This window comes from Macaca nemestrina, chromosome 16 (genome assembly GCF_043159975.1).
Source record: "Macaca nemestrina isolate mMacNem1 chromosome 16, mMacNem.hap1, whole genome shotgun sequence".
Taxonomy (NCBI): domain Eukaryota; kingdom Metazoa; phylum Chordata; class Mammalia; order Primates; family Cercopithecidae; genus Macaca; species Macaca nemestrina.
The window spans coordinates 66,788,742-66,815,561 of NC_092140.1; the positions used below are offsets into that span (position 1 = coordinate 66,788,742).

Here is a 26,820-nt window from a genome sequence, read left to right on the forward strand (position 1 = left end):
TCACGCTGACTCTTGTATTCTACAGTTTATGTTCCATTTCACAAATTATAACACTGACGTTTGGAGGGTTTCCTAATGAGATCAATGCCATATTGATTGTAAGGGATCCAGTTGGGATTTGAATCCAGATCCCAACTATGTAAAGTATACATATTTTAGATCGATTATTTACAAACCAAATTATTGTTCCAAAAAAATGACCACTTTTTCTTTTTTTCTATTGGGAGAGGGGTTAGGTTTCAAGCTAGTCCGGTTTGACACAGCAATAGCAGTCATGCATTTAATAGATGTTCATAGATCTAAAAGGATTAGAGGGTTTTGGCATTCTATGGGTAACTTTGCATTTCATGTGGGCAAGTAGTGGGCAGAGAGAGAAAGTGTTTGAATGAGAAAAGGGTTCCAAAAAGTGGGTAACAGAGTGACAGCTATACTTTGTTTCAGAGTTCTTATGGGTCCTAAAAGTCACTACTACCACACACACATTCATGTGTACACTGTACTAAATTAAAATTGTTAACACTAGATTTAATAAAAAATTATTAAATCTAAACAATAGTATATAGAAGAAATTTTATTTAGGAGATAAATAAGCATGAAGGCTGGAAAGGAAGTGATTGTAACAAGGTGGTGAGATTTTCTACAGGTACTTCATTCTCTTCTATTTTTCTTTCTTTTTTTGGGATAAATATGATTATACTGCTTAAATTTTAAACAAAATATATCTCTTTGAAGTCTGGAGTGGTAATATTGGCAAAAACTCCTGACAAATAAATGTCTCATTTTGTCAGAGTCTTCTGAGCTCTTGGGTTGCTCTTTAATTCCGTATTATTCAACTTTGAAAACCAGGTTAATATGAGTGAGTCAGTATGGAAATGTTAGATCTGTAGCTAAAGAAAGATGTAGAGTTTTATTTGTTGAAGATCTTGTTCTGGAAATCCACAATCATAGGCAAAAATTTTCTTCTTAAAAAGTACTGTTAAAATGTTTCCATTGTTTATCCTCTGGCATTTAGTTATACTTCTGGTCATGAATGAGCAGGTTTTATTATAAGGTGAAGGCTTATTTTTGTATTACATATCGGGGGTTGGAACCACTGTCTTCACTCCATACCTACTCCCCACATTGGCAGTTTTCCATGGAATGTTTTCTCTCAAGTTCAGGCCACTGTACTTAAGTGTTTCCTATGCTTGGAGCACTTTCTCCATACTCTGCCTGGCTAAATTATCATACCCATCCCTCTAATCTCTGTTCAGACATTTCTTCCTTTAGTAAGATCTGTCTGTCATATTTATCTTTGTATCTCTAGTGCAATTCATGGCATATAATAGATAAATCTGTTGAGTAACAGATGATCAATGGGTGATTTAATAGCTAACATATATAGAGCTAACCATGCATTTGAAGCTATATTTACTCATTTAATCCTTATGGTAGCAAACAGATGTAGTATGCGTACTGTTATTATTCCCATTTTTCAGATGAGGAAACAGGTAGAGAGAGATCCTGACTTGTCCATCATTACATAGCTGGCAAGGAGCTCAGATGCTTCCCCAGGCTGTCTGACTCCAGCGTCTATACTATACATGGCTGACCTGTGTTAACATCTATAAAATGCATAACTGCTATTGCTGTGTCAAACAGAACTAGCTTGAAACCTAACCCCTCTCCCAATAGAAAAAAAAAAAAAGAAAAAGTGGCCATTTTTTGGAAAAATCATTTGGTTTGTGAATAATTGATCTAAAATATGTATAATTTAAGATTGTCTTGGGATTTAAACTTAAGCAGTTAAAGGCTGGGTTTAAAAGCTTTCTGCTATACATTTGACTAACTCATACAGTCTCTCCTCAGTGTTTCTGGGATCTTATGACTAATTTGTATAGATACAGCCCTTTGGGTTCATTTTTTTGTTTGCTCTATGAGAGCCTTGTTACAATAGCTAAAGAAGGAACATCTGTTCCAGACTGCTGCCTCAAGCCATGTAGACCAAGGGGGAAAAGTTTCAAAATCTTGTAGCTTCTCTGAGGAACAGCTGTTTACTTTGACAGCAGTTTCAGTCACTCCTCTTCTACTTAAGAATTCTCAACTGGGAATTAATTTTTTTAAACAGTCTACTATAGATAATATGCTCATTGGGAATGGTTCTATTTCGAACTACTGATCAATTTCCCAAGAAATAGGGAGTAAGTTTGCATTGTAATTTTGTTTAGCTTTATGTTTGTTACCATGATCAACAGAACAAAACCAAAACAACTACCATGGTTTGAATAGTTGCTTCTTACTAGATCCAGTGTCCGGTGCTTTGCATGAAGCGTCTCACCTCGTCTTTACAGTGTTTTTTGAGGTCCAGAATGTGACAGGTGAGAGAACTGCAGGGTGGAAAAGCTCCATGTCTTTGCAGAGAAGCTTCAGACTTGGTAGGGCTAAGACTGAATGGAAGCCTGCCTGACTCCAAGGCCTGTTCTTTAACAGCTTCAGGTACATTGCTGCTCAGAGAGTTTGCAAGAAAAGCCAAGGTTGTAATTTTTAAGAGTGTTTTTGATAACTTACTAGAGAGAATCAGCACAGGGGCATACTTTATTTTCATACTCCTTGGGTATAATAATTGTCTATTTACATTGATGGGTTCATGATAGAAGAATGTTTTCAGATCTGCTTCTATTTCAAAGCATGAAATGTGTTCTCTTAAAATTAGAGGACTATTAATGTAAAGCCAGGTTCCTGGGATGAAGGATAAGGTGAAGGGTAGAGGGTCAGCATCTTTCCGTAATAGATTTTTATTTACTGTAAGACTTGAGTGAAGATAAAAGTTCAGATTGGAGGTACTAGGTGGAAATATCTGACCTCATACTATATGCTGAGTAAATCGGTAGTGTGTCAGGCATCAAGCTTTATACCAAGTGAAGTTCATACATTTATTCATGTAGTGCTGTATAGCAATAATCATTGTTTTCTATTTGTGACTGGTTTTAGATTCATTACATGCTATTAACCAATCTATTTGTTATTAGCAAATGATATCATGCTTCTACAGGATGAATTGAGCTCATGGAATTTTTGTTGAATCTTGTGAGCAACCTCATCCTCCTTAATCTGTCCAACAGCTGTAGCATGTTCATGTTTGTCCTTGGAGTTTAAACCTAGTTTTTCTGCCTTTCATTGGTCACTGTGGCTTTGAAGCATAATGTATGTACTGTTCCCACTTTCCATTCGTATTAGAGGATTTTGATCTAATTGCTTTTTCTCACATACCCCAAACTACATGGTCTCTTCCTTAATGCTCTGTTATCCGGGTGATGCTTCTCCTAATTAGTACGAGTAGAATCCCGTACTAATTAATCCATTAACCCAACTTTACTGAAAGTTCTTTTACTATTCTCTTTTTTTATCCAGAATTATTAGCACGGTATAACGCTTTTAGCTACTTAAGCAAATTTCATCTGATGTCTTATTTGTTTTGCTTAACATCTCATCTTAAAGAAATTCTTCCTAATGCTTTCATCCTCTTCACACTCCTTTGTTACAGATCTCCTTACAGGTAACCTATTTCAAAATAATTTTTCTACCAAATTATACTTCTTAAAAATGTGTCGTTTTTCTGTTTTAGTTAGACATATGTAGCTATTATGTGGAGTCTCTGAGTTTGCAGTATCACCTATTCTCATAGAGAATACTTTTTTTTATTTCTGTGACTTATTTTTGAGCACATGAACATTTCCTGTTGGGATTTTAAAGTACTGAAAAAGGCCACTACACTCCTTTCTTAATCATAGTTTCTAAGACGTTGAATATCTGGAAACCCCACTTTGAGTTTAGGATTTAGAGGGCAACAAAAAAAATCCCTGCCTTAAAAAAAGATCATTTTTGCATACAATAAATGGAGAAGCATTATATTGGTATTCTCTTTTTTTGTATATGGGTATAGACATATGTGCCAAACTTTGTAGTTATTATTTTCTAGTTCATAAAATCCAGTCTCTTTCTCCCGTAACTTAATTTCCTATATATAACTCCCATCTGAATTGCCTGTGATGACAATCAAAGAGAGACATGGTTAGTCCTGTTTTCTTCAAATCTTGCATGATTGATGAAACCTGCCTATGATAGGCCTCAGCAAATTCATTTGTTATTAATAGTGATGTTTTGCTGTTTGCCGTTCTAGTGGGAATACAGCAGTGGTTGAGATGCAAGTCCTGGCATCAGAGCACCTTGGAGTTGAGTCCCATCTCTGTAGATTATTAGTGATATGAGTATAGGCAAATTACTTAACCTTACTGAGCCTCAGTTTTCTGATAACAACAGCATGCATCTCTTAGGGATGTTACTTTTTGAAGATCAAATCACATAACATACATATACCTTCAAAACAAGTTATCCATGTACAAATAATAGAAGTCTAGTAATTTTACATTTTCAATCTCATTATAACAGGATCAATACTGTATTTTATCCTTTTTTATTTTTATGCTCCCATATAGAATACTGTGAAATAAATAGCGACCTATTTTGCATGTATAGCTCTGGCTTTAGAGTATTTCTACAGTTTTGTTAAAGTTATGTTTCATTTAGGTAAAAATTTGTCATTCGTGCTGTTTGCCGACTTTAAGTCAATTTTTGGTTTATAAAATTGAAATCTATCTTGTGAACAAATATAAAATCAATTATAACTCAGTTAATCTTGCTGCATCTGTTGATCAAGTATAATTTATTATTCTACTGAATTCTCAGACTAAAGTAGTGAAGTGCCAAACAAAAATGAAATCATCCAGTCAGAGGATATTTTTAGTGTAAAATTGTTTTTGATAAGGAGGACAGCCAGAACAAAACTCATTTTGCCAAATCATTTAGATTACACAAATTTGATCCTTGTCAACTCTAAATGCCATTTGTGCTGACTACTATGTGGACCAACTAGATCATCAAAAGGAATGTCAAAGCACTAAGCGTTTCCTGTGTGCTCCTAAATCTTGTAGATTGACTCATTATATGTGTTAGAGGAAGGAAAATCATGTACAAGTCCTGTGGTTGAGTGTTGAGCCAGCTTGTGCAATTATAATAGGAAGCATCTTCTATCCTTGCTTAATTTGGTGGGCTTACAACTTGAAAATTGTATTTGGAGTCTTTTCACATAAGACTTATGTCTTCATTAGCACCTTTGTTATTCTGAGATCAAACTTGGAGCTATAATGCTCCAAACCTAGAACAAAATAAATATGCTAACTATAAGACTGTTTTTCTTATTATCCTTTAGTATCTGTTTATTAAGGAATTAGATCAATTTCAGGTGCTGAATATTTTGAGTTTGCAACTTTGAAAAATAATTTAATTCTGATAGGTTCTCCTAATCTTTAAGTTCTTCACAATAAAAACAGACCTTACTAATTGGCTTACTTTTCTTTCTTTCTTGGTAAGATTTATTCTTACTATGCGTTGCTAAATGGGATAATAACTGGATTTGACTGCCAGGTTCTGTATGAGTAAGTGACTGCTAATTTTTATTTCTTTTCCACATTTTAAGTATTTTGTTTGTTCCCTGAAATAATGTAGCAAAAGGTAATGCCTAGATTATTCTAACACGGTAGTGAGAATAAAAATAGATTGATAGTGTAGGGAAAAGAAATCAACTTAATAACTAATACATAATAATAAGATATATTAACTCATGTAATTAAAAAGGTGACATTAACCTAGAATACCACAAACAAAATTGAATAAAATGGTATGTTCTTTGTACATCAGATGCAGTGGCCTTTTCTAGATTATTCTCATACACCCTCACATAGAGACAAGAGGAGAGGGAGAGATAGAGAGGATACATGTTAACTTAAGGCTATTTTTTATGTTATATTTTAAACATAATTAGGTTTATGTGGCCAGGCATGGTGGCTCAGGCCCATAATCCCAGCACTTTGGGAGGCCAAGTGCGTGGATCATGAGGTCAGGAGATAGAGACCATCCTGGACAACATGGTGAAACCCCGTCTCTACTAAAATACACACAAAAAAATTTGCCAGGCATGGTGGTGCGCGCCTGTAATCCCAGCTACTCGGGAGGCTGAGGCAGGGGAATCACTTGAACCCAGGAGGCAGAGATTGCAGTGAGCCGAGATCGCACCACTGCACTCTAGCCTGGCGACAGTGCGAGACTTTGTCTCAAAAAAAATAAAATAAATAAAAATAAAATAAATAAATAGATAAATTAAGTTCATTTGAGACTAGTGGGACTTTAGTTGGATGTTTGTCTTGAATAGGTGATTAGCAGCAACTCAAAAAACTGCTGCCTTATCAGCAAGCATACCTTTAAGCACACTATGACTGCCATCTTGTGCATAGCTAGCTGTGCTTGTATTTAGCCTCGTAATTGGGAGATAGAAATAATATTTTTATTGTATAGTACTTCCGAACAAAAGGGAACAGAACACACAATGGGAAATCAAATTATACTCTGGGAAAAACCTTATTACAAACATCTTATACTTTATCTATTAAAGAAATGTGAATAGGTTGAAGTATCTCATTTACTTGAAAATTTTGAGAAGTGTGGAAGGAATTGCAAAGAAACTCATAGCAAAGTTAAGAAGGACCAGTAATGTTACATCCCTGATGGGTTAATAAGTAATTTGTTGTTTTTGCCTGAGACCGATTTCACAATAAATAGCAACTTAAGCTGAGACAGTTTACTAATCAGCACCTGCACATCCTTTGGGATATTCTAGTTTGTTCCTCAAAGGATAGTTTCCCATTTTCATAAGTTTCACGGTCATAAAAGTTCAACTAATAGCAACGCATATTGAATGTTAAGATGATGAATTGTTTGTGCCAGAGCACAGTATATCATGTTCTCCTGTTTTCATTGATAGCAGTTTTTTAATTGGATTTGGTAATACTAGAAGAATTATTTTGATTAATTTTACTGTCATTAAAGATTTTTTTCTAAAACATCTACCTTGTAATTATTACAATAAACTTATTTTCCACAAAGTAGCTATAATTTATTGTTTGTTTTTGGCACTTTGGGAAAATTTTTACAGTTTTACATTTAGTTACCAAAGAAAATAATTTTAATGGAAAACTGAAAAGTAGATCACATAATTTCTATATTCTTACAGACTTTGGTGACTAGTATTAATGTTTTAAATTTTTTTCCCGTTCCACTACAGGAATATTTATGAGAATACAGAAATGTATTTTTAAGGATTTTTTTCCAAATTAAAATATTTTCCACTTATTCCTAAAGCTGAAGTCATCAGGGGTTCCTAGAAAGTAGTAATTAAGTATGGTGAAGCATTGCCTTTTCTTAAAGTTAAATAACCCTAAGCAAGGTGTTTAGTGGGAATGTGTGAGACCTGCATGTGCTTGTTTACCTTGAGAAAATTAGTCTTGTTTTCATAGTACCTAACAGTCACTCCCCTGGAAAACATGGAGATTTAAGTTAGGTTTGTCTAATCTAATCTCATGTAGTTGAATACTTAGGAAAAAGTAAAGATTTTCGAGTTGAGTGAAATCTGTGCTAGAGAGATCCCTGACTTGTATAGCTTGAGTATCCATTAATATTGAATGAAATAGAACTCTGAACAAGAAGACATTCATAAGCTTTTCAACTTTTTTTTCAAATAATTAAATCTCCTAGTTTTCTGTGCCACAAAAATATACAGGATATCATGTTGAAAAATGTTGAGCTGGATAGGTGAATCTATTTAAATGGACTAAGACTCAAATAGAGATGAAGTACGATCAAAAAGTCAGAATCTATGGCAGCCTACTTGTATTTAATGCTATCATTTTTATGTTTCATGTTTTATTAAAATTTTATTTTATAACATAAAATTAGACTGATATACCTGTCAAGTAAAGGCATATTTGGAATATAGGCTGTTTATGATGCTTTTTTCGGAAGGAGGGGAAAATACACATTGATATTTTAAATTGTACTTTTAGGGAAAAATATAAAACAAATGTTAATTGTATTATTGGGCAGTGTTTTAAGTTAATTTTTTAGGAATGTCTAATTTCAAGTGAAAGCAGTACTTTTGTGGAGAAAACACAGGAGAGCTAACTCTTATTTTCCAGAATGAAATATCATAATGAACATTAGATTTAGAATATTAAAAACAATGTGCATATATATGTAAATTAAATCTTTAGAGGTATAATAGCTAGACTTGAGGTTGAGAACTACATCTTGCCTTCCATATTTAATTCGCCACTATAGCTTCCCTGCCAAGTGATACAGCTTGTATTGGATGCAACCATTTTACTCCTGATCAACTCAATGTACCATCGTATTCCAACATCTCTGAATAGAAAGCATTCATATTCTCATAGGAACTATGAAAATTGGCACTCCCCCATATGTTTGATGGAAGCATATATAATTGATAAAAGCCAGAAAATGTTTTTTCTTGAATTGTTGCTGGATAAATGTGTTTGAGGCATTTCATTAATGATATTGTAATAATAAAAAAATTATTGATGTTATTATAAAGAAATAATACTTGTTAACATTTATATAAGGCTAAAATTTATGTGTGAAGCAATGATATAAGCTATTTACATGTTTTATCTCATTTATTTCTTAAAATATCCTTATATTGCAGGTACTATTTTGTCCATGTTACAGTAGAGGAAACTGAGACATAGTCACACAGCTATTTAGTGCTAGGTGGTTATTTAAACCAAACAATATAATTTCAATTTCTACCCCCTTATAATTATACTGTCTTTATAATATGCAGCAATAAGCTCAGATCGATTTTTTTTTTACAACTTCTAAAAGTGGCGAAATGTCATACTTAATGTATTCTTGAAGACATTCTTGATCTTCAGTTCCACAGTCTTTTTTTTTGAGTGCTTGTTCAGGACTCATATGATATGGCTGTCCAATTACCTTTTTTTTTTTTTTTTTTTTGGTTTATAACCTTTGGGTCATGAAACACACGTGTATAAAGTATCCCCCAAAATACATAGTGAATAAGAGCTGCTGCATTATATGAACATTTTAAAAAAATAAGATCTCTGTGTTGTTAACCCTATAAAACAGTATACTTTTGAGGACTTTGCTTATCACAATACAATTTACTAGGGACTCTTAAAAATCCATGCCACCAAAATACAACAAACTATTTTAAAAATGTGGCTGTCCTGTGAGAAAATTAGGGAAATCTCCAAGGCAAAAGTAGTTAAAGAGAAAGAATGAAGTTGAAACCTGAACAATAAGCACAGGTGAGCAAAGGGGAAAACTAGGCTTGCCCTGGGAAATGAAAAACAAGACTACAACTTGGTGAATACAATGAATAAAACGTTTACAATAAACCTGTGACAAAAGCAAATTAAAGTTATTCAGGTTAGAAATGATCCTTGGTTATTTACAGAAGCAAATTCAAATCTGTGCCAGAGGACCTACAATTTAGATCCTCAAGAGTCTCACAAATTAAGTTCAATTAAGTGAGAACACTCAGTCGTAACCACCAAACATACAAAGAAACCAGGGATTGTGTGGTGAAATGATCAGAAAAAGTTAATACATATAGGCCTCCAAGACCCCAGATATTTAGTATCAATATATGAAATATTTAAGGAAATTTAACATTAAAGTTTTAAAAAGAGAAAAAGCAACAGGAGAACACTAAAAATGAACAATTTTGAAAAAAACAAATAGAATGTATGGAAATGAAAGTGTGATGGTTGAAATTAAACATTCAGTGGATTAAAGAGCAGGTTATGTTCACTTAAGGATAGAAATGGTGAATTGCACAATACCTCTGAATAAATTGTCCAGAGTGCAAACCAGGGAGACGGTATAATTAGAAGTGTAAAATACTTCTTAAGAAACATGGGGAACAGGATGAGAAGGCCTACCACTTGTATAATTAAAGTCTCAGAAGAATAGACTCAAAAAGAATGAAAGACAATATTCAAAATGGTGGCTAAGAATTTTCCAGATCAGGAATCCATAGAATAGGAAATACAACTTATACCAAGCCAGATAAATAAAATGAGACTCACTTCAAATAAATAATGAAGCTGCAGAACACTAAAGTCAAAAAGATTTGCAGCCAGAGAGAAAAGATATGACCCCCAACGCAACAACAATTAGATACAGATTACTTTTCTGCAAAAATGGAAGGCTAAGGAGAGTGAGATCTTTAAGTGATGCACAAACATAAATGTTCTTCTAATTTAGGGTATACAGCAAAAGATCTTTATAGAGCACAGGTGGAATTATCTACTGTCTGTAGATAAACAAAAAACAAGAGTGTTTTTCATCAACATCTTTATGTTAAAAGATTTTTTTTAAGAGACTGTCAAACATTTTCTTAAGTAGCCAGATAGTAAATATTTCAGGTTTGCAGGCAATACAGTCTCTGTTGCAACTCTCGTGTAACAGTGCAAAAGCAGCTATGCCCAATATGTAAATAAACAGCTGTGGCTATTTACCAGTAAAACTTTATTTACAGAATACATGGTCAATCTAAGGATTGTAGTTTGCTAGCTTCTGCTTTAAAGGTTGTATTTTAAGAAGCAACAAATTTAAAAAAAAAAAAAAAAAAAAAGAAGAAAAAGATTTGAGAGATAAGAAGCCATAGCTATTATGAAAACAAATGTAAAGAAAGTACACAATAAAACAATGTTATATAAATTTATAAATTGAGTGAGAGAGATTTAGAATTTGGGTTTTGTTTATTCAAGGGAGAAAGGGAGATATAGATATTAATTAACTTTAGGTCTAGTTAAGTTGCTAATTTGTGTAATAAAAATACAAGGATAACCAGTGAAAGGATAGAAATATCAAGTATAAATTCTAAACTGTAGTGAGAGAAATAGACTAAGAAAGACACACCAAAAAAAAAAAAAATGAGGAAAAATAAAAGTAATTGCATAGCTAAAGCTAGACAAATAGATGGAAACAAACATTTTATAAATCACAATAATTTTTTTAAAGGACTGTAATATCATATAAAAAATAAAATCTAGTTTTATGCTCTTTATAAGAGACCCCCCTGTAACCTATGGATATAGAAATGTTTGAAGTAACAGGACAGTTAATGAAATATAAGGCAAATATTAATCAAAAGGAAGAGGGAAACTATGTTAATAGGTACAGTTGACTCAAGACATTAATTACTTCATGACAACAAAAAGCTTAATTCACCTGAAAGATACAACAATTTAAAAATGGCATGTGCTTAATAACATAGCCCCAAAATGACATTGTAAAAATTAATAAACTATATGGATAAGTTGACAGATTTAGGATTATGTTAGGAAATTTCAACAAAGTTCTCTAACTTAACTGATAAGCAGAAAAATATAATTAAAGACAAGGGTTAAACAATTAACAGACTTGATTTGATTAGTGTATATAGAATTCAAACTCAATAATTAAAGAATACACATTTTTTCATGTACAAGTTGAACTTTTATAAAATTGGTTATGTACTAGAGACCATGAAATAAATCTCAATACATTTTTCAGTTGTCAGTTTTATTTTTTTATTGACCACAATGACATGAAATTAGAAATACAATTAAAAGGATGAAATTTTAAAACCTCTATTTTGAAAATTCTAAAAACACATTTAAAAAGCCATATGTCAAAGATGAAATTATGGAAAACAATTATACTTGAACAATATTAAAAATACCCCACTTTAGAATTTGCTGGATGCAGTAAAAGTAGTATAAAGAAATTTATACCATATGTGCTTAAGAGAACAAGTCAAATGTTCCTACATAAAGAAAAGATAAATATTTAAGGTTATGGATGTTCCATTTACCCTGATTTGATCTTTGCACATTATATAAATATATCAGATTATATGCACCCCCAAAATATGTACATGTATTATGTGTCAATAAAAAAGCTTTTATCAGAAAGACTTAAAGATATAAGCATCTGACTTTAGAAATTTAAAAAGGATTTATATGATCCTAGAGAAAACAGAAGGAGGGATATGAAAGATTAAATGAAAGAAAAAGTGACATAAACTTAACAGGCAAAAATGAGGTTATTCTGAAAAGACAAGTTAATTCGATATATTGCTAAAAAGATTAATCAAGGAAAAAGAGAAGAGAAATAATATTGAGAATGTAAAAAGGAATGTAACTAAAGATACAGAAAATAGTAAAAAGAGAAGAGCTTTCTATAAAAATTTGTAGGATAGTATTGGAAAAGGTGAATGAAATGGGTAAGTTCCTAGAAAAAAATAACTTATTGAAATTACTTTAAAAGAAATAGAAAGCACGAATAGTTCTATAACTAATTTTTATTTTCATGACTTTTAATCTTCAAAATAAATACTTGGCCTAGAAGTTTTTCAGATACATTTTACCAAATTTTAATGAAATGATTATCTCAAACAAATGGAATACAAAAATGTATTTTATGACTAAATGTTCGAAAAGATAAATTCTTCCTGTCCAAGTTGAGTTTATCCCAGAAGTGAAATTATGGCTTAATATTAGAATATTCATAAATATAATTTACTATATTGAGTCTAATGGGAAAAAAATTGTGAAATTTCTCTCAGTCAAGTCAGAAAATCCTACTCAGATTTCAAAACAAGAACCATGAACTAATTTAGCCCTTCACCCTACTCCGAAGTAGGAAAGGAGTCAAAGGAAACCCTTTAACCTAATACTTGGAATCTAACTCCTAGTCAGTATAGTAAGATAAGACAAGTAGGAGTTGAAAATGTAAAGATTGAAAAGGGAGAAAATCAAGCTGACATTATAGCACTCTAAGAATAGCAAAAACAAATCCTATAGAAAAACTATCAGAAATAATAAAAATTATCAGTAGTATATATAAAAATTACATTTTTTAGGCTGGGTGAGGTGGCTCATCCCTGTAATCCCAGCACATTGGGAGGCTAAGGTGAGAGGATCGCTTGAACCCAGGAGTTCAAGACCAGCTTAGACAATATTATCAAGACCCCCATCTCTACATAAAGTAAAAATTACCTTTTTATATGTTATAAAACAATAGAAAGCATAATTTTTAAAGAAGGCACCATTTGCAATAGCAAAAGAAATGTAAGGTACAGAGAGTAAATCTAACAAAAATGTCCAAGACCTGAATGGAGAAAATGAGTTTTTTTTCTAAAGGCTTTTTTAAAGATCCAAGTTAATAAAAAGCCACATGCTGTTCACAGATACAAGACTCAAAATTGTGAAGATACCAATTAAAAATCCTTATAGTCCTTTTCAACAAAACTTAACAAGTCTATTCTAAAATATAGATGGAAGAGCAAAAGCCCAAGGACATGGACGACGTTCCTAAGTAAGAAAAATAAAATGTAAGCCATAATAATTAAAATAGAGTATTATTCTTGAAGACATGGATATATTGATCAAATGGACTAAAAGAGCCGTAAATCAACACACATGTGCCAATTGAAATCCAAAAGAAGTGACTTTGCATATTAATGGATAAAGGATGGGCAAAAATGAATTGGATCTCCACCTCATACTGTTCAAAAATGTTGATTCCAACAATGAATGATTGGATTTTTAAAATGTGGTTTATATACACAGTGGAATACTATTCAGTCTTAAACGAAAAAATGGAAATTCTGTCATTTGCAACAACATAGATGAAACCAGAAGACATTATGTTAAGTGAAATAAGCCATTCACTGAGAAACAAATAACATAATATCATCTTGCTTATGTGTGGTATATGAAAAAGTCCAACTTACAGAAATGGAGAATAGAATGGTGGTTATCATTCTACATCGAGGGTAAGGGGGTTGCACCAAACTCTATCTGGCAAGTAACACTCAAAGAATTTCTTTAGGCAAAGTGTAGCTGAAAGTAGTTGGTGGCAGTGCAGTTTATTTGCCAGTTGACTAAATATAAAACAAGGTCAAGAAAAGATGATGTTTTTAAAAAATTTTTGTCTTATAGTCAATTATCTTTATATCTGGCTAACCCTTAACTTTTCTTTCTTAATTCAAATTTAGGATGGAAGTCACTGAGAGGCAGTCACATCCAAAATAATATTGTTCTCTTTTAATTATTAAGCTTTTCTGTTTTAAGCTACTTTTACTTCTTAACATTTAGAATAAAAGAAAATCTCAAATTACTGTTTGAACTGGGATATTAGTCTCAGACTGAACACCTGTGTCTGTGTTCTTTATTGGTATTTTTTTCAGCTAAAATTCTTCTAATAGTTATAATATCAGAATATGCTATGTTTTAAATGAAGTAGGTTTTTAACTGAAAATCAATAGTGCATTTTTCATAAAACAAAATAGGTTTAAGTACCTCTTCAGACCTTATTTCTAAATGTAAACATTGTTTTTATAGGTCTTAGAAAAGTAATTTTGACTTTTTATTACCCATGGGAATGCTAAAAGGGTGTGGCAATTGTATCTGATAGCAGATGGCCTATTATGTACTCACATTTAAATGTATTCAGTCATTAGAGTAGAAAATTCACATCAGAAAATGTTATACCTTAATTAGACTCATAAATAAGCTACATGATATATTATTTATTTATTGTAGGTTCCTCTTGTTAATTTCTCTCAAGCAAGAAATACAATTTTTATTCCTGAATATTTGCTTATCCTTTCTCTATCACAACCTATCTTCTTACCCCATCTCCCTTATAGATACATAGATACATGAGTATGCATGCACACACACATACAAATATACACACTTGTCTTTGAACCCATGATTGTCTTCTCCTACCATTCTCATATTGATGTATGTATGTGTGTGTGTGTGTGTGCACGCGCGCGTGTGTGATGGAGTCTTGCTCTGTTGCCAGGCTGGAGTGTGGTGGTGTGATCTTGGCTCACTGAAACCTCCGCCTCCCGCCTCCCAGGTTCAAGTGATTCTCCTGCTTCAGCCTCCCAAGTAGCTAGGACTACAGGTGTGTGCCACCATGCCCAGCTAATTTTTGTATTTTTAGTAGAGGTGGGGTTTCACCATGTTGGCCAGGATGGTCTCAATCTCCTGACCTCGTGATCCACCTGCCTTGGCCTCCCAAAGTGCTGGGATTACAGGCATGAACCACCATGCCCAGCCTCTTATGTTGATTTTTATTACAACTTTTGTCTCATTAGCTGCCTCTTAATATACATGACCATAATATGAAGCAATATGGTAGAAAACCACTGACTGTAGCTAGCTTTCAAATCTTGCAACTTACTGCCTCTTACTACTTTTATTACAGTAAACAAGTATTTAACCACTCTGGGCCAGATTAGAGAATGCAGAATCCAATTTGAGAATTAAAGGGATTGCATAATAAAGTATCTAGTATTGCAGCTGGTATTTTATAGCTTGGCAATAATAACTATCATTTATATATGTCAAGAACTGTGAAGAGTTTGAGAGTTTACCTACTAACAGGCTAACAAGTTAACTTGACACCATTTCATTCATTTGGGGTCAGAGACAAAGAATTCTTTGCCACTCACACAATAACAATAGCCAGATTAAACAATTTTTTGTTTTTAGGTTTCTGAACCCGTACTCCCACAGGGCTATGTGAAACGGACAGATGACACTTGCATCCATAGTGGTTTGTGTCATTGGAGGGAAATCCTGAATTTAGGGAATGCAGTCTTTTATAATAGGTAGTAAGACTGTCCAGCCTTTGCTCCAGTTTATCATTCTGGGCAGTAACAAACCCCTTAGCTCAGGAGGGAGATACTACATCTGTCTTCAAATACTGTTCATTATGCAAATATCTTTGAAAAGATAGTTCAAAACAAAGGTGCTTTGTTGGTGCTTGTATCTCAGTGTACGTAGTTTTGCACTTGTCTGCTTGAAAATCTGTAGTCATTTTCCAGAAGCATTAAAAGAAAATCCAGCCTCTCTATCTTGGCCTAGAAGACCTGAGGGATCAGGCCTTAGCATACCTCCCTGACCTCATCTTATACCTTTATACTGGCTTTCTTTCTGTCTCCTAAACCCACCAGCAGCCTTTGCATTAGCAGTTCCCTCTGCCTGATGTGTTCTAGATCGTCACTTACCTAGCTCCTTGACATTCAAGATTCAGCTTGAATCAAGTCAGAGTGAGACCTTATCTCTCTACCTAATGTAAAGTAACCTCTCAGGAATGCTGTCACAGCACTCTTATTTTGTTGTTGTTATTTATTATTTATCTCTGCCTCCTGTGATACCCTACCATATAGAATGTAAACTTATTTTAGTGTCCTCTCTTATGCACTCTTCCTTCTCCCCTCTCTACCTTCCTTTCCTCTCTCTTTTTCTTTCTCCTCCACTTTACAACAATACTATTTAGTAGTTTCTCAGTAAGTATTAATTGGATGGATGGATGGATGGATGGATGGATGGATGGGTGGATGGATGCATGCATGCATGCATGCATGCATGAGTTACTATCCCCTCTACTCTATGCTTTTTGTTTCTTTTTGTTGTTGGTCAAAAATATTAAACTTTATTATTTGATTTTTAATGAAGAACTTGTGCTAACTCTAGGGTTAAAATAAAGAATGTCACAGTAAAGAAATAAAAGCCTTCCCCCAAAACAACATAAACCACCTACTTGTTATAGTTTAATTACACACTTTTCTATTTAGTACCAGTGGTGATAAACTTCCAGTGTGTTAACCTGTTTGGTTTCACTGGTATTTAATATAATGTTACTCTCTTTGTTGGCACTTGAAAACCCCATATTTACCTGCTAATTTCCCTTAATGCCACATGAGGGGCATTTCTTGATGTGTGTAACACTTAAGAAATAAGAAATTAAACAAATAATCACATATCTATTGAGATCTTCTTATGATTAGCATGTTATTATTAGTTTTGATCAATAGCCTGAGGACCTGGCTTAGAAATGACAAACATTTCTTTGGTTATCTTTACGATATTTCTCTCTATATGAGAAAAATTCATATATGATTATAATAAAAAGTAGCCACTACAAGATTTCACTTCTTTTATCATGTTTTTAATTTGATAATTTGTCTTGTACTTGACAATTTGCTTTGCAAAGAAGATATGGAAAACCCTAATTCAGTTGCTAGACACTTTTGGAAATGTATATGGTAAAAGTTTTGATTTGTGAATTAAATGCTTGTTTTATTTTCAGTTTCTGTCTCCCATCTCCCTTTTAGTTAGTTAATTCCATCAAGATGTAGATGTTTTAAAGATGCAGGTTTAAGTTTAATAACAGTTGTATTTATAGATACCTAACATATTTAACAAGGGTTTCTGTGCATACCTTTCAGAAGAATGTATTACTAACATAACTCACCATTATCTAAAAGATAATCATGTCTCTACCTGAAGTATATTTTCAAATAGATAATTTTCCATTTTGTGGGGTGAATCACTGGTTAAAATTGATCATTTTTCAAAAATTTTTGTAATAGCAAGCAATAAAGGAGAACATCAAAAAAAGAGAAGCAGAGGAAAAAGAAAAACGTGCCAGAATAGCTAAAGAATTAGCAGAGAGAGAAAGACTTGAACGCCAACAAAAGAAAAAGCGTTTATTAGAAGTGAAGACTGGTGAGTACTATCAAATTTGCTATTTATTCTATGTATACTTAAGATTTATACTGGCTGCTTTATTAGCATATTAATGAACTTAGTGAAAAAAGGAAAATACAATCACTTGTTTCTGTAATTAAACCACAGAACAATTGTTTCTTTATAGTCTTTTCTCCCTTCCATTTACTAACAAGTAGTGTAGTGTCTTCATTCTAATGGTCATAGGTGATTTGGTCCTCTGTTATGCTGTTTTGCTTCCAGCGTATTCACGTTTCTTTCATTACTAACTCAATAAGCAATCTTTAATAATGTATGTCAGTTAATAAAGTAACTATCAGAAAATGACTGTGGAGAATTCTATAGGACATGTAACCTGGTTTCTTCAACGAAATATCCCAAGGGAGGGAAAAAAAGTGATGGAGGATAAACATTGTTTAAAAGAAAGAGACTTAAGTGAAATATTAGCCAATTGCAATGGATGGAATTTATGTGTATTCCAATCTGTGGTCCCAGCTACTCAGGAGGTTGAGGTAGGAGGATCGCCTGAGTCTGGAAGGTTGAGGCTGCAGTATGCCTTGATCTTGCCACTGCACTGCAGTCTGGGAGACAGAGTGAGATTTTGTTTCAAAAAAACAACAAAAAGAAAAAAGCAGTCTGAACATTTTGGATACTTTTTTTTCCCTGTAAACATGACAAAATTGTTGTCAATATGTTTCAAAGTATCTTTTAGAGTCTGGTACTGAAATTTTACAGAAACATATGTATGTATGTATTTCAAGAAGCTAAAAGATACCACTTATTTAGAAGCAAAAGAATTATGTAAAATGTAGTTATACTTTCATTCCCTGAAAAATTTGGCTTTTCTACTTCCAAGTCAGTAAGGATTGAACAAGGCTTTAATTAAAATCCATCCGCTTCACTGCTAAATCACCATAGTTTACAATTCAGGGTTGCAAATTCACCTCAGGTTTCCCCAGGAATAGACAGAGATGCCTACTTTGCCTTCTTTACTTTCACTTTACAGGTATATTTTGTGCTTACTAAAGTGAACGGAGTACCTTAACGTATTGCACTTGTTTCTTCCTGGGAAGAAACATCATCTAAGCACAATTTCTTGTTTATATTTGAAATTCAGGGAATATTCTCAGAATTATTTTTAAGTATGAATGAAAATGGAGATCAGAAAGATTTAGTATTTATTTTTAAAATATGCTTCTGGAAAGAATTTTAAATTAATATATTATTTCCTAACTTACAGAAGATTCTGGTGTTTGAACATTAACTCTTTATTTATTTATTTATTTGTTTTTGAGATGGAGTTTTGCTCTTCTTGCCCAGCCTGGAGTGCAATGGCGCGTTCTTGGCTCACTGCAACTTCCACCTCCTGGGTTCAAGGGATTCTCTTGCCTCAGCCTCCCGAGTGACTGGGATTACAGCGGCCTGCCACCATGCCCGGCTAATTTTGTATTTTTAGTAGAGACAGAGTTTCACCATGTTGGCCAGGCTGGTCTTTAACTCCTGACCTCAGGTGATCTACCTGCCTCAGCCTCCCAAAGTGCTGGGATTACAGGCATGAGCCACCACTCCCAGCCTGAACATTAGCTCTTTTAGCATTGGCTAAAGTTATCTAGATGAGTTGCTAGATGGCAGATTGGATGCATTGTTTGTGGGTTTTGCCCAGAGTCTGATCACACAGAGTGTCTCAGTCATTCTCTCTTATACCAATTTGAAAGATTGAAACTTGATAGGACACAGAAATTCTATAAAACTTCCAGTATAATCTCAGTCATGTTTTAATTTAAATTTGTGTCTCCGTAAGGAAATTTTCATTTTTAAGAATGAGTTTATTTTTCAAATTTATTTACATTATAGAAAACACCTAAAAAAATAGATCAAAAGACTGTTACCCATAATCTTCCTATCCAAAGAATCACTGTAAACATTTCTGCACACTGTTCTTTCAGTTTTAAATTTTTCTGCTTTCTAATAGTAGCTATGCAGTTCAGTGTCACACTTTATATTGCTGAACTTTTGAATGTTTCGTGTTATTAATAACTTGTAATTCTTATAATTTTTAATATCTATATGATTGATTCCACTGGATGTGCCATATATAATTTAACTTGCATTAGTCAGTAATGAAGTCATGGAACAATAGTTATTGCTGATTTTTCAATGTGATTAATCTTTTTATTCATAAATAGAAAATAATTATTTTATTGGACATGGAATAGAAAAGGATATTTTTAAGACTTTTGATGCATACTTAAAATTGATTTTCAGAAGCATAACTTTAATTTTCTCAACTTTCAACATTGAGTTATGATTGTGCCTTGGTTTAATATTCTTATTTTTTAAAGATTTTTGCTAATTTTATAGATTTTAAATTTATGTTTTATTATCTTAATTTGCATTTCTTTGAGTATTACTAAAGTTGGACTTTTAAAAGTGTTTATAGTTCAGTTTTCATTCCTCTGTCGTGAATTGTGTTATCTTTTTTTTATTGATTTGTACAAGTTAGCTCAGTATGTATTCATATTTACATTTTAAATATCTCTTTCCAATGTGGCTTTTTTATTTCTATATCTTGACATATATAAAACTATTTTATTTTCATTCTATGATGTTTTAATATTTGCCTTTGTTATTTTTTTCTATCACCTTTAAGTTTATAAAATCATCCTTTCAGTGATTTCATATCAACTTCATTTCTTTTCTAGTTTTGATTATTTATAATATGACTCTACTCCACTTATTTATAATTCTTCCTTAATTATTCATATATTTGATAGATAGGTTTTAATATACTAGGATCTGTTTCTGAATCTTACCAAAACCATTCTAATATTTAGCCATCAATTGTTTTTAATAGCTGTTTTATGTTGCTTTAAAATAGGTAATTTTATGTTGATGACATTACCTTCTTTTCTTAATTTTAAAATAGGCTTGAATGTTTTTAATTTTAACAATAGATTTACAGAAAGATTTTATTATATCTTTCATTAATCATAGAGCCCATCTTATTTGACCTATTGGATTATTTTATTAGACTTTTTCTGTACTATCTCTTCCTAAACATGGTCTGCAAATTGTCATAGGTGGGCCTCAAGTAATTGTAAAATCCTTACCCAATAGGACTTTCCAAACCTCTAATTTGCTGAGGTGCATATGCATCATACATTTTAACATTTTTCAGGAGTGCCCTCTGCAGAGCATAGTCTGAGTAACTTTGATTTATATAAATGATATTAAAATAATTTTAAATATATTTGTAAAATAAATACAGATATATGCTGTATCTATATCATACCTATGAATATGCTATAGATGTAATAAAACTCATTTGATACAGGATGCTGAAACAGCTATGATTTAAGAAGCTACTGTGAGACTTTGTCTTTTAAAAACATTTGAAATTTTTGCAAGTCAACTTTGAGTTTTTTTTTTTTTTAGACTGTGGGATTTAAAATAATCTAGGGATAATAGCCCAAATTTCATAATATTTGTAAACACATAATTTTCTCACCAAAGTCAAAGACCTCTTCTAAAATCCCAATAAATTATGATGATTCTGAATGGTCCTTAGTTTTCCTTTAAAATCAACACAATTATTAACGTAGAAGAACCAAGTATTTGATTTCTTAAAGTAACTGTTATTACCAAGTGAGTCATATAATCATATAACAAATATATTACATGCTTATTTATTGATAACTTTTTCATTTTTAAAAACATCACAAATATACAATCACCTTTTTTCCATATTATATGTGGAATATGCTTTTTGTTAAGTCATGATTTTTATAACATTTGAAGGCTTTATGAAATGGAGGTTACTAAAGTAGTGTATCTAATTTAGCACTTAATTACTGAAAACATGTAAAATATCAGTTTTTTATACTTTTAAATTGATACATTGAATTTTATCCTTATGTGATATTTGACAAATATGATCTTCAATAAAGACACTATACTATTATAAAAATATGTGTTATCATTTCTATTATTTTATTGGTAAAAAACAAAATACAGCAAGGCCACTTTTTATTGTTCTTTTATTCATCAAGTTTTTTTCTATATGTTGAGATTACAGTGATAAATAAGAATAAAAAGGTTCCTGCTGTAATGAAGTTTAAAATTCTAATGAATGCTTCAAATAACCAAATATAAAATAATATCAGATAATAATTTATAGGAACTAAAGTAAGAACGATAATGAGATGGAGACTGCTTAGGCTGGTGGCAGTAACAAAATTTGGTCTCAGAGAACTAAGGAGACTATTAGTATATATCAAACTTTCTAATTTAAATATTGTTTAATAAAAATCCTCAGAAGTTGATTAAGATTTATATAATCAGTGTATGTGGTTTTCGGATAACCAAGCTTATAAGCTATTCTATATGTGCTAATATGGTAAATATTTTAAACATTGTGAGGATCAGTTGAAACTTTATGTAATTTTTCTCCGCAGGTGTTATATTTTAGTACAGAATATGGTACTGCTCAAATCTTTGTAAAAATTTTTAGCCTGACTTTCTTAGCCTTGAAAGAATGTGGAAGGGTGAATTATTGAATTTAGTTTTGTTACCTCACTGAGCCAAGAACTTTTTGTTTTAGTTTATTTTCGTATGTAAGACACATATCCCTGGATGGTAGAGGAAGAGAAAAATCTTCACATAACTCTGCCATAAACCCACAGGGAGCTTCCTTCCATATATTTTCATGACTTTAGTATTTCCTCCATGCAAATAAGAACTGAATTTTTTCACAGGTGTTGAAATTCTTATATCACTATCTGAGGTAGCAGAGTAAATTAAATTCCTGTTCTTTCTTACCCACAGTAAATCATTACTTGCTGTTGGCAAGAGAACAGGCAACTATTTCCAAATCTACTATTATTTATTATCACTATCATTTCAGAATGTGACTTTCGTTAATAGAATGAAAATAAAGGTAAAAATAGTGGACTAAATTTCTCCAAGAAGAAAAATGAAGCATTAAAAATCCTTTTGAGCCTCAAAACTAAGAAAGCAGTCTCCTATTATATTATGATGTTAAAACATGATGTTTTTTGTTTCTGTTTTCTCATTTTTTTTTTAAATGATGAGCGTGAAGGTCTCTTAAATATTCACATACACAGTTTTGGTTATTTCTGTTGAATGTTTTGGTATTACATAAACAAGCAAGTTACATTTTCACGATGTCTTTATTTAATCAATATATGAATTTTGAATAAGCGTCTAAGGTTGATCCTTGAGTTTGAACTATTTTAATTTAAGAAATACCTACAGTATTCATCTGACATGAAGACTACCAAGCATAGACACTAGTGTTTATTAATTTAAAATGCATAACTATTCTTATGTGTAATCATTTCTAGTAAGGCAAGTAGTAGTAATAATTTTATGTGATTATGCACAACTTTCTCTAAATTCCATTTCTGTTTCTTAATCATGGACACAAATAGGGCATTTGAGAATAGAATTCAAACATTATACTCTAAGACTTCCTGAGTATGTAAGTTGATTCACATCATTTTTAAATAGCAGATCAAAATGGCCTTGAAATGGACCCAGTGTTGTGTAATTATGTTTTGTGGGGGAAGTAAATAAGAGCTTATTTAATGGAGCAATAAAAACTGTATGAGCAGCTCCTATATTTTAGTCTTTAGGTTACAATTTGTCTATTATTTATTAGACTTAAATGTCTCATTTGGTGCAACTTCAGTCTATTAAATAAAGAGATAATTAGCTTTTAGAAATCTGTTGTTTACCCACATGGCCAAAACTGCTCCTTTGTTTTCCATTCTGCAATTTAGAATAACTAAGCAATTAGGCCTCTATTTTCGAGGAAATGCATATTACATAAATACTACTTGGGAATGTCTCTGCCAATCTCAACAGATATGCAATTAATGTTTGTACTTGCTTTCATAAAGGCTTTAACAATTACCCTGTCTTCTACAGATATCATAAAACTTAGATTACTTTCCATCATTGCCCATATTCTAGTTTTGTGCAGTAATGCTTTCAGTTTTCTAGTGTTATTGGCAATTGGTGCATATAAATAAGCCAATAGTTTTAATACTTTCTCAATATAGAAGGGTAGAATAAATGGAATTGCATTGGCTTGGATATATTTATCTTTTCTTTACTCCATCATTTATAGAACAGACATTGTAATAACAACAACAACAACTACTACTACTACTGCTAGCATTTATTGATCAGATATTATTTGCCAGCCTATATTTATTATTACATGTAATACTTATAAATCATGAGACTATTTTATATATCAAAAAGTTTAAGTTACTTGCACATGATCACAGATTTAGCAAGCCATGAGGCCAGTATTGAAGTCTTCTCATGAGGTCATATTTTTAACTATTGTGCTATTATATTTTACCACTGTTGATTTAACCGTGGTACAGGAGAAAAGGGCCCAAAATGATTATTAGTAATTGCTAACTGTCACTAGACTATACCTATATAGGAAGATTGAGAATTATTTTCCATGCAAATCTGTGAGAGGGTCAGCTGTGTCTTTGGTAACATAATCAGTGGTTTTACGCCAGGTGGTCTCTCCCTTTGTGTTTGGAACTTCTGGGAGGATTGTCACAGTCAATGGAGGGATTCTTCAATATTCTGAATAGTTCTGACCCAACATAGTTGCCAGAGGTCAACTTTTCTGAGGAAGGTAGAAATGTGTCCAGTACTTTCATTGTTTGACTCAGAATAGAAGTTAAGGAAACAGAGAATTTATAATATAGTAGGTTTTAGAAGTAGCACAAACATTTTATGTGCTTTACTCAGGATGTGTGCCCTGAGACGTTCTTCCATGTCCACCAACTGTACCATGTTACAATTTTTTCCTCCTGATGGTATTAAGAAACTGAAATTCTGTTCCATACATAGTATCAAGCAATGTCTGGTGGGAAATTTTTCCAAGAGTCTCTCTGTCAGTTAGCTATGCAGCTTTTCACTTATGTGCGGGCATCTCTTTCACTGGAATAACGTAGCTTAAATTATGAAAACTCATTCAGAGTTCAGCCATTTTGTGCACTAATTTGCGTCTTCTCCATTCAGCTATACGAGGCTCACACAACATCCTCTGTCCCCTTCCAACAAGACCCGGAAAAGAGAAGGAGGTTCTCAGACTTCCAGCATAACTTAATTTGAAAGTCATTATTTTTTTCTTTTGTCTTTTTCTTTCTTTCTTTTTAAACTTTCTTGAGGGTTATTAGTGCCACTCTTGTTAAATATTTTTGTGGCACATCATCATACTAATTAGTTTATTGCTCATCCAATATTTTAAAATCATTTTCAAAATGTTTTTCATATTATAATATGAGATTTACTATATTCTCAACTTTACTTTTTGTTGTTTAACTTTTTTGGGAATAAAAGATTAAATGCCAATTTTCATAAACTTTATCTGAGGCAAAATAATTTAAGTTTTTAAGGTGTAGCATGGTCTACCTCTAAGAATTTTACCCAAGAAATCTTTATATTAACATCACTTATTCATAACTTCACCCTGTTCATATTCTAGGACAAAAAAATCATACCAATCAGTCCTTATCACAATGTGGAAAACTCTGTAACGTTGATAATATCAGCCACATTTATTGTATTATAATTGAGAACTCAATCACAGCATTGCATCTTCTGTGTCTGTAACATTCAATACTCCTTAGCTGTCTCCACTAATCAACATAAACCATATATCCCACAAAACCTAAAATATAGCTGGCCCTTTACAGAAAAATTTTGCTGATTCATAATATAGATCAATAATTTGTAGACTCTATTTTTTTATTTTAAGAGACTGAGTAAAAAAAAAAACATAAAGTAAAAAAAAAAAACTTTTTTCTTGTCTTCCTATAGCCAAAAGCATGCATTTGCAAAATGACCAGTCTGTGTTGAAAAAAATAATGAGTTATTGTTATTTTGATAAAATTGATGTATTTATAAATTGATAAATAATAGATAAATTAAAATTGATATATTGATAAAATTAATGATAATTGTCAAGGAAAACGTCATCTTTAAGCATATCTCTCACTGCAGAGAATTGTGTGATTTTTAGATCTATTAATTTGAAGTGGAAAGTCATGCAGTTGAACTTTTGAAATGCTAGCAAGCATCTGGGCTGCTGATTGTTTCAGTAACCGATCTAGCACAACCATTGTGCTTCTTATCCTTTTAGCCCAGCTTATAGACCCCAGTATTTCTATGGTATTGTTTGTATATCTTTCAAGAGGAAAATATCAGTGTGTCAAAAGGTCATAGGTGGAGCCAGGTTTTTCTTTTTTTATTAATAGGCTCTCTTCTTTGTATTTTTGGTCATTCTGACATTAAATCCTTAAAGTTGAAGGAAATCTATTCATTGGTGTTGAACTTGGTCATGAAGGTTGCTCAAAGTCTAAAGTGATTATCTCAAAGAGAGGAAAAAAAAAACAATTCAATAGTATTTGGCATTTGATGATGAATAAATATACCTTAGGGCAGACTGGGAAAATTAAGCAAAGAAATTGAATATTGATATGTTACTTGTAAATGGTATAAATAGGCATTAGTGTTTAGATGAAATTAGACTTTATTTTGTAATAGGATTTTAAAATATTGTTTCCTGGATAGCTTCCTTCCTCATATATCCAATGTTTTTCAAGAGAACTATAAGCAATATGATAGTAACAGAGTTAACATTGAGGGCAGCCTTAACATAGGCTAGAATGCCCCAAGGCGGGAAGAATATGACAGACTAGCGTAGTAACAGAAAATAGATGACTGACTGTTTTTAGAGCAAACAATTCTTAGAGACCATTGCCTGACTAGAGTGAATTGCCATCATAGAACTTCCAATAATAATTATCATTAATGGGTATAAGTGACAGTAATTTCAGTTCAATAGAATCCTTTGAATGTTTATTTTTAAACTATTAGTGCTATTCAGGCAGGAACTCTTGTAAAATTAGTGCTGAATCTGAGGTTCTATTACTAGCTTTCATGAGTGTTGTGTAAAGGATCACTGCTTTAGGAAACTGGATAGATTCCCTCCAAAGTCATTCCAACTCTGATTCTGTGACTGGCAATTAGTTTGAAGATTCTAAATGTGTGACAGTTCCTCTTTTTAACTGCAAAGTAGCCTTCAAGTGTTACAAAGTCAAGAAGATTGTTTGCTTGGGGAACAAAAGATTATTTTAATTCAAAGGCCAAGAACTAAGAAAAAGGCAGTCTTTCTGCTGCATTTCAGATATATTTCAGAAGTGATGATTCTGTTAGTGCTGAATTGCAATTATGATCTCTGATTTGCAGTGGATGTTCTCACTGCTAATTAGAT

At 32.3% G+C, this 26,820-nt stretch overlaps 1 protein-coding gene across 8 annotated transcripts in view; it reads left to right on the forward strand.

Annotated features, from left to right (window-relative positions):
• Positions 1-26,820, forward strand: part of LOC105485577 (diaphanous related formin 3) — a 498,294-nt gene that overhangs the window by 332,255 nt on the left and 139,219 nt on the right. For all 8 annotated transcript variants that reach the window (XR_011614754.1, XM_071081265.1, XM_071081266.1 and 5 more), the window contains one exon: positions 17,357-17,492. Coding sequence is in view for 7 of the 8 variants with exons in the window: in XM_071081265.1 (XP_070937366.1) it covers positions 17,357-17,492 (136 nt within the window). In the remaining variant the exon portion in view is untranslated. The remainder of the gene's footprint in view (positions 1-17,356; positions 17,493-26,820) is intronic.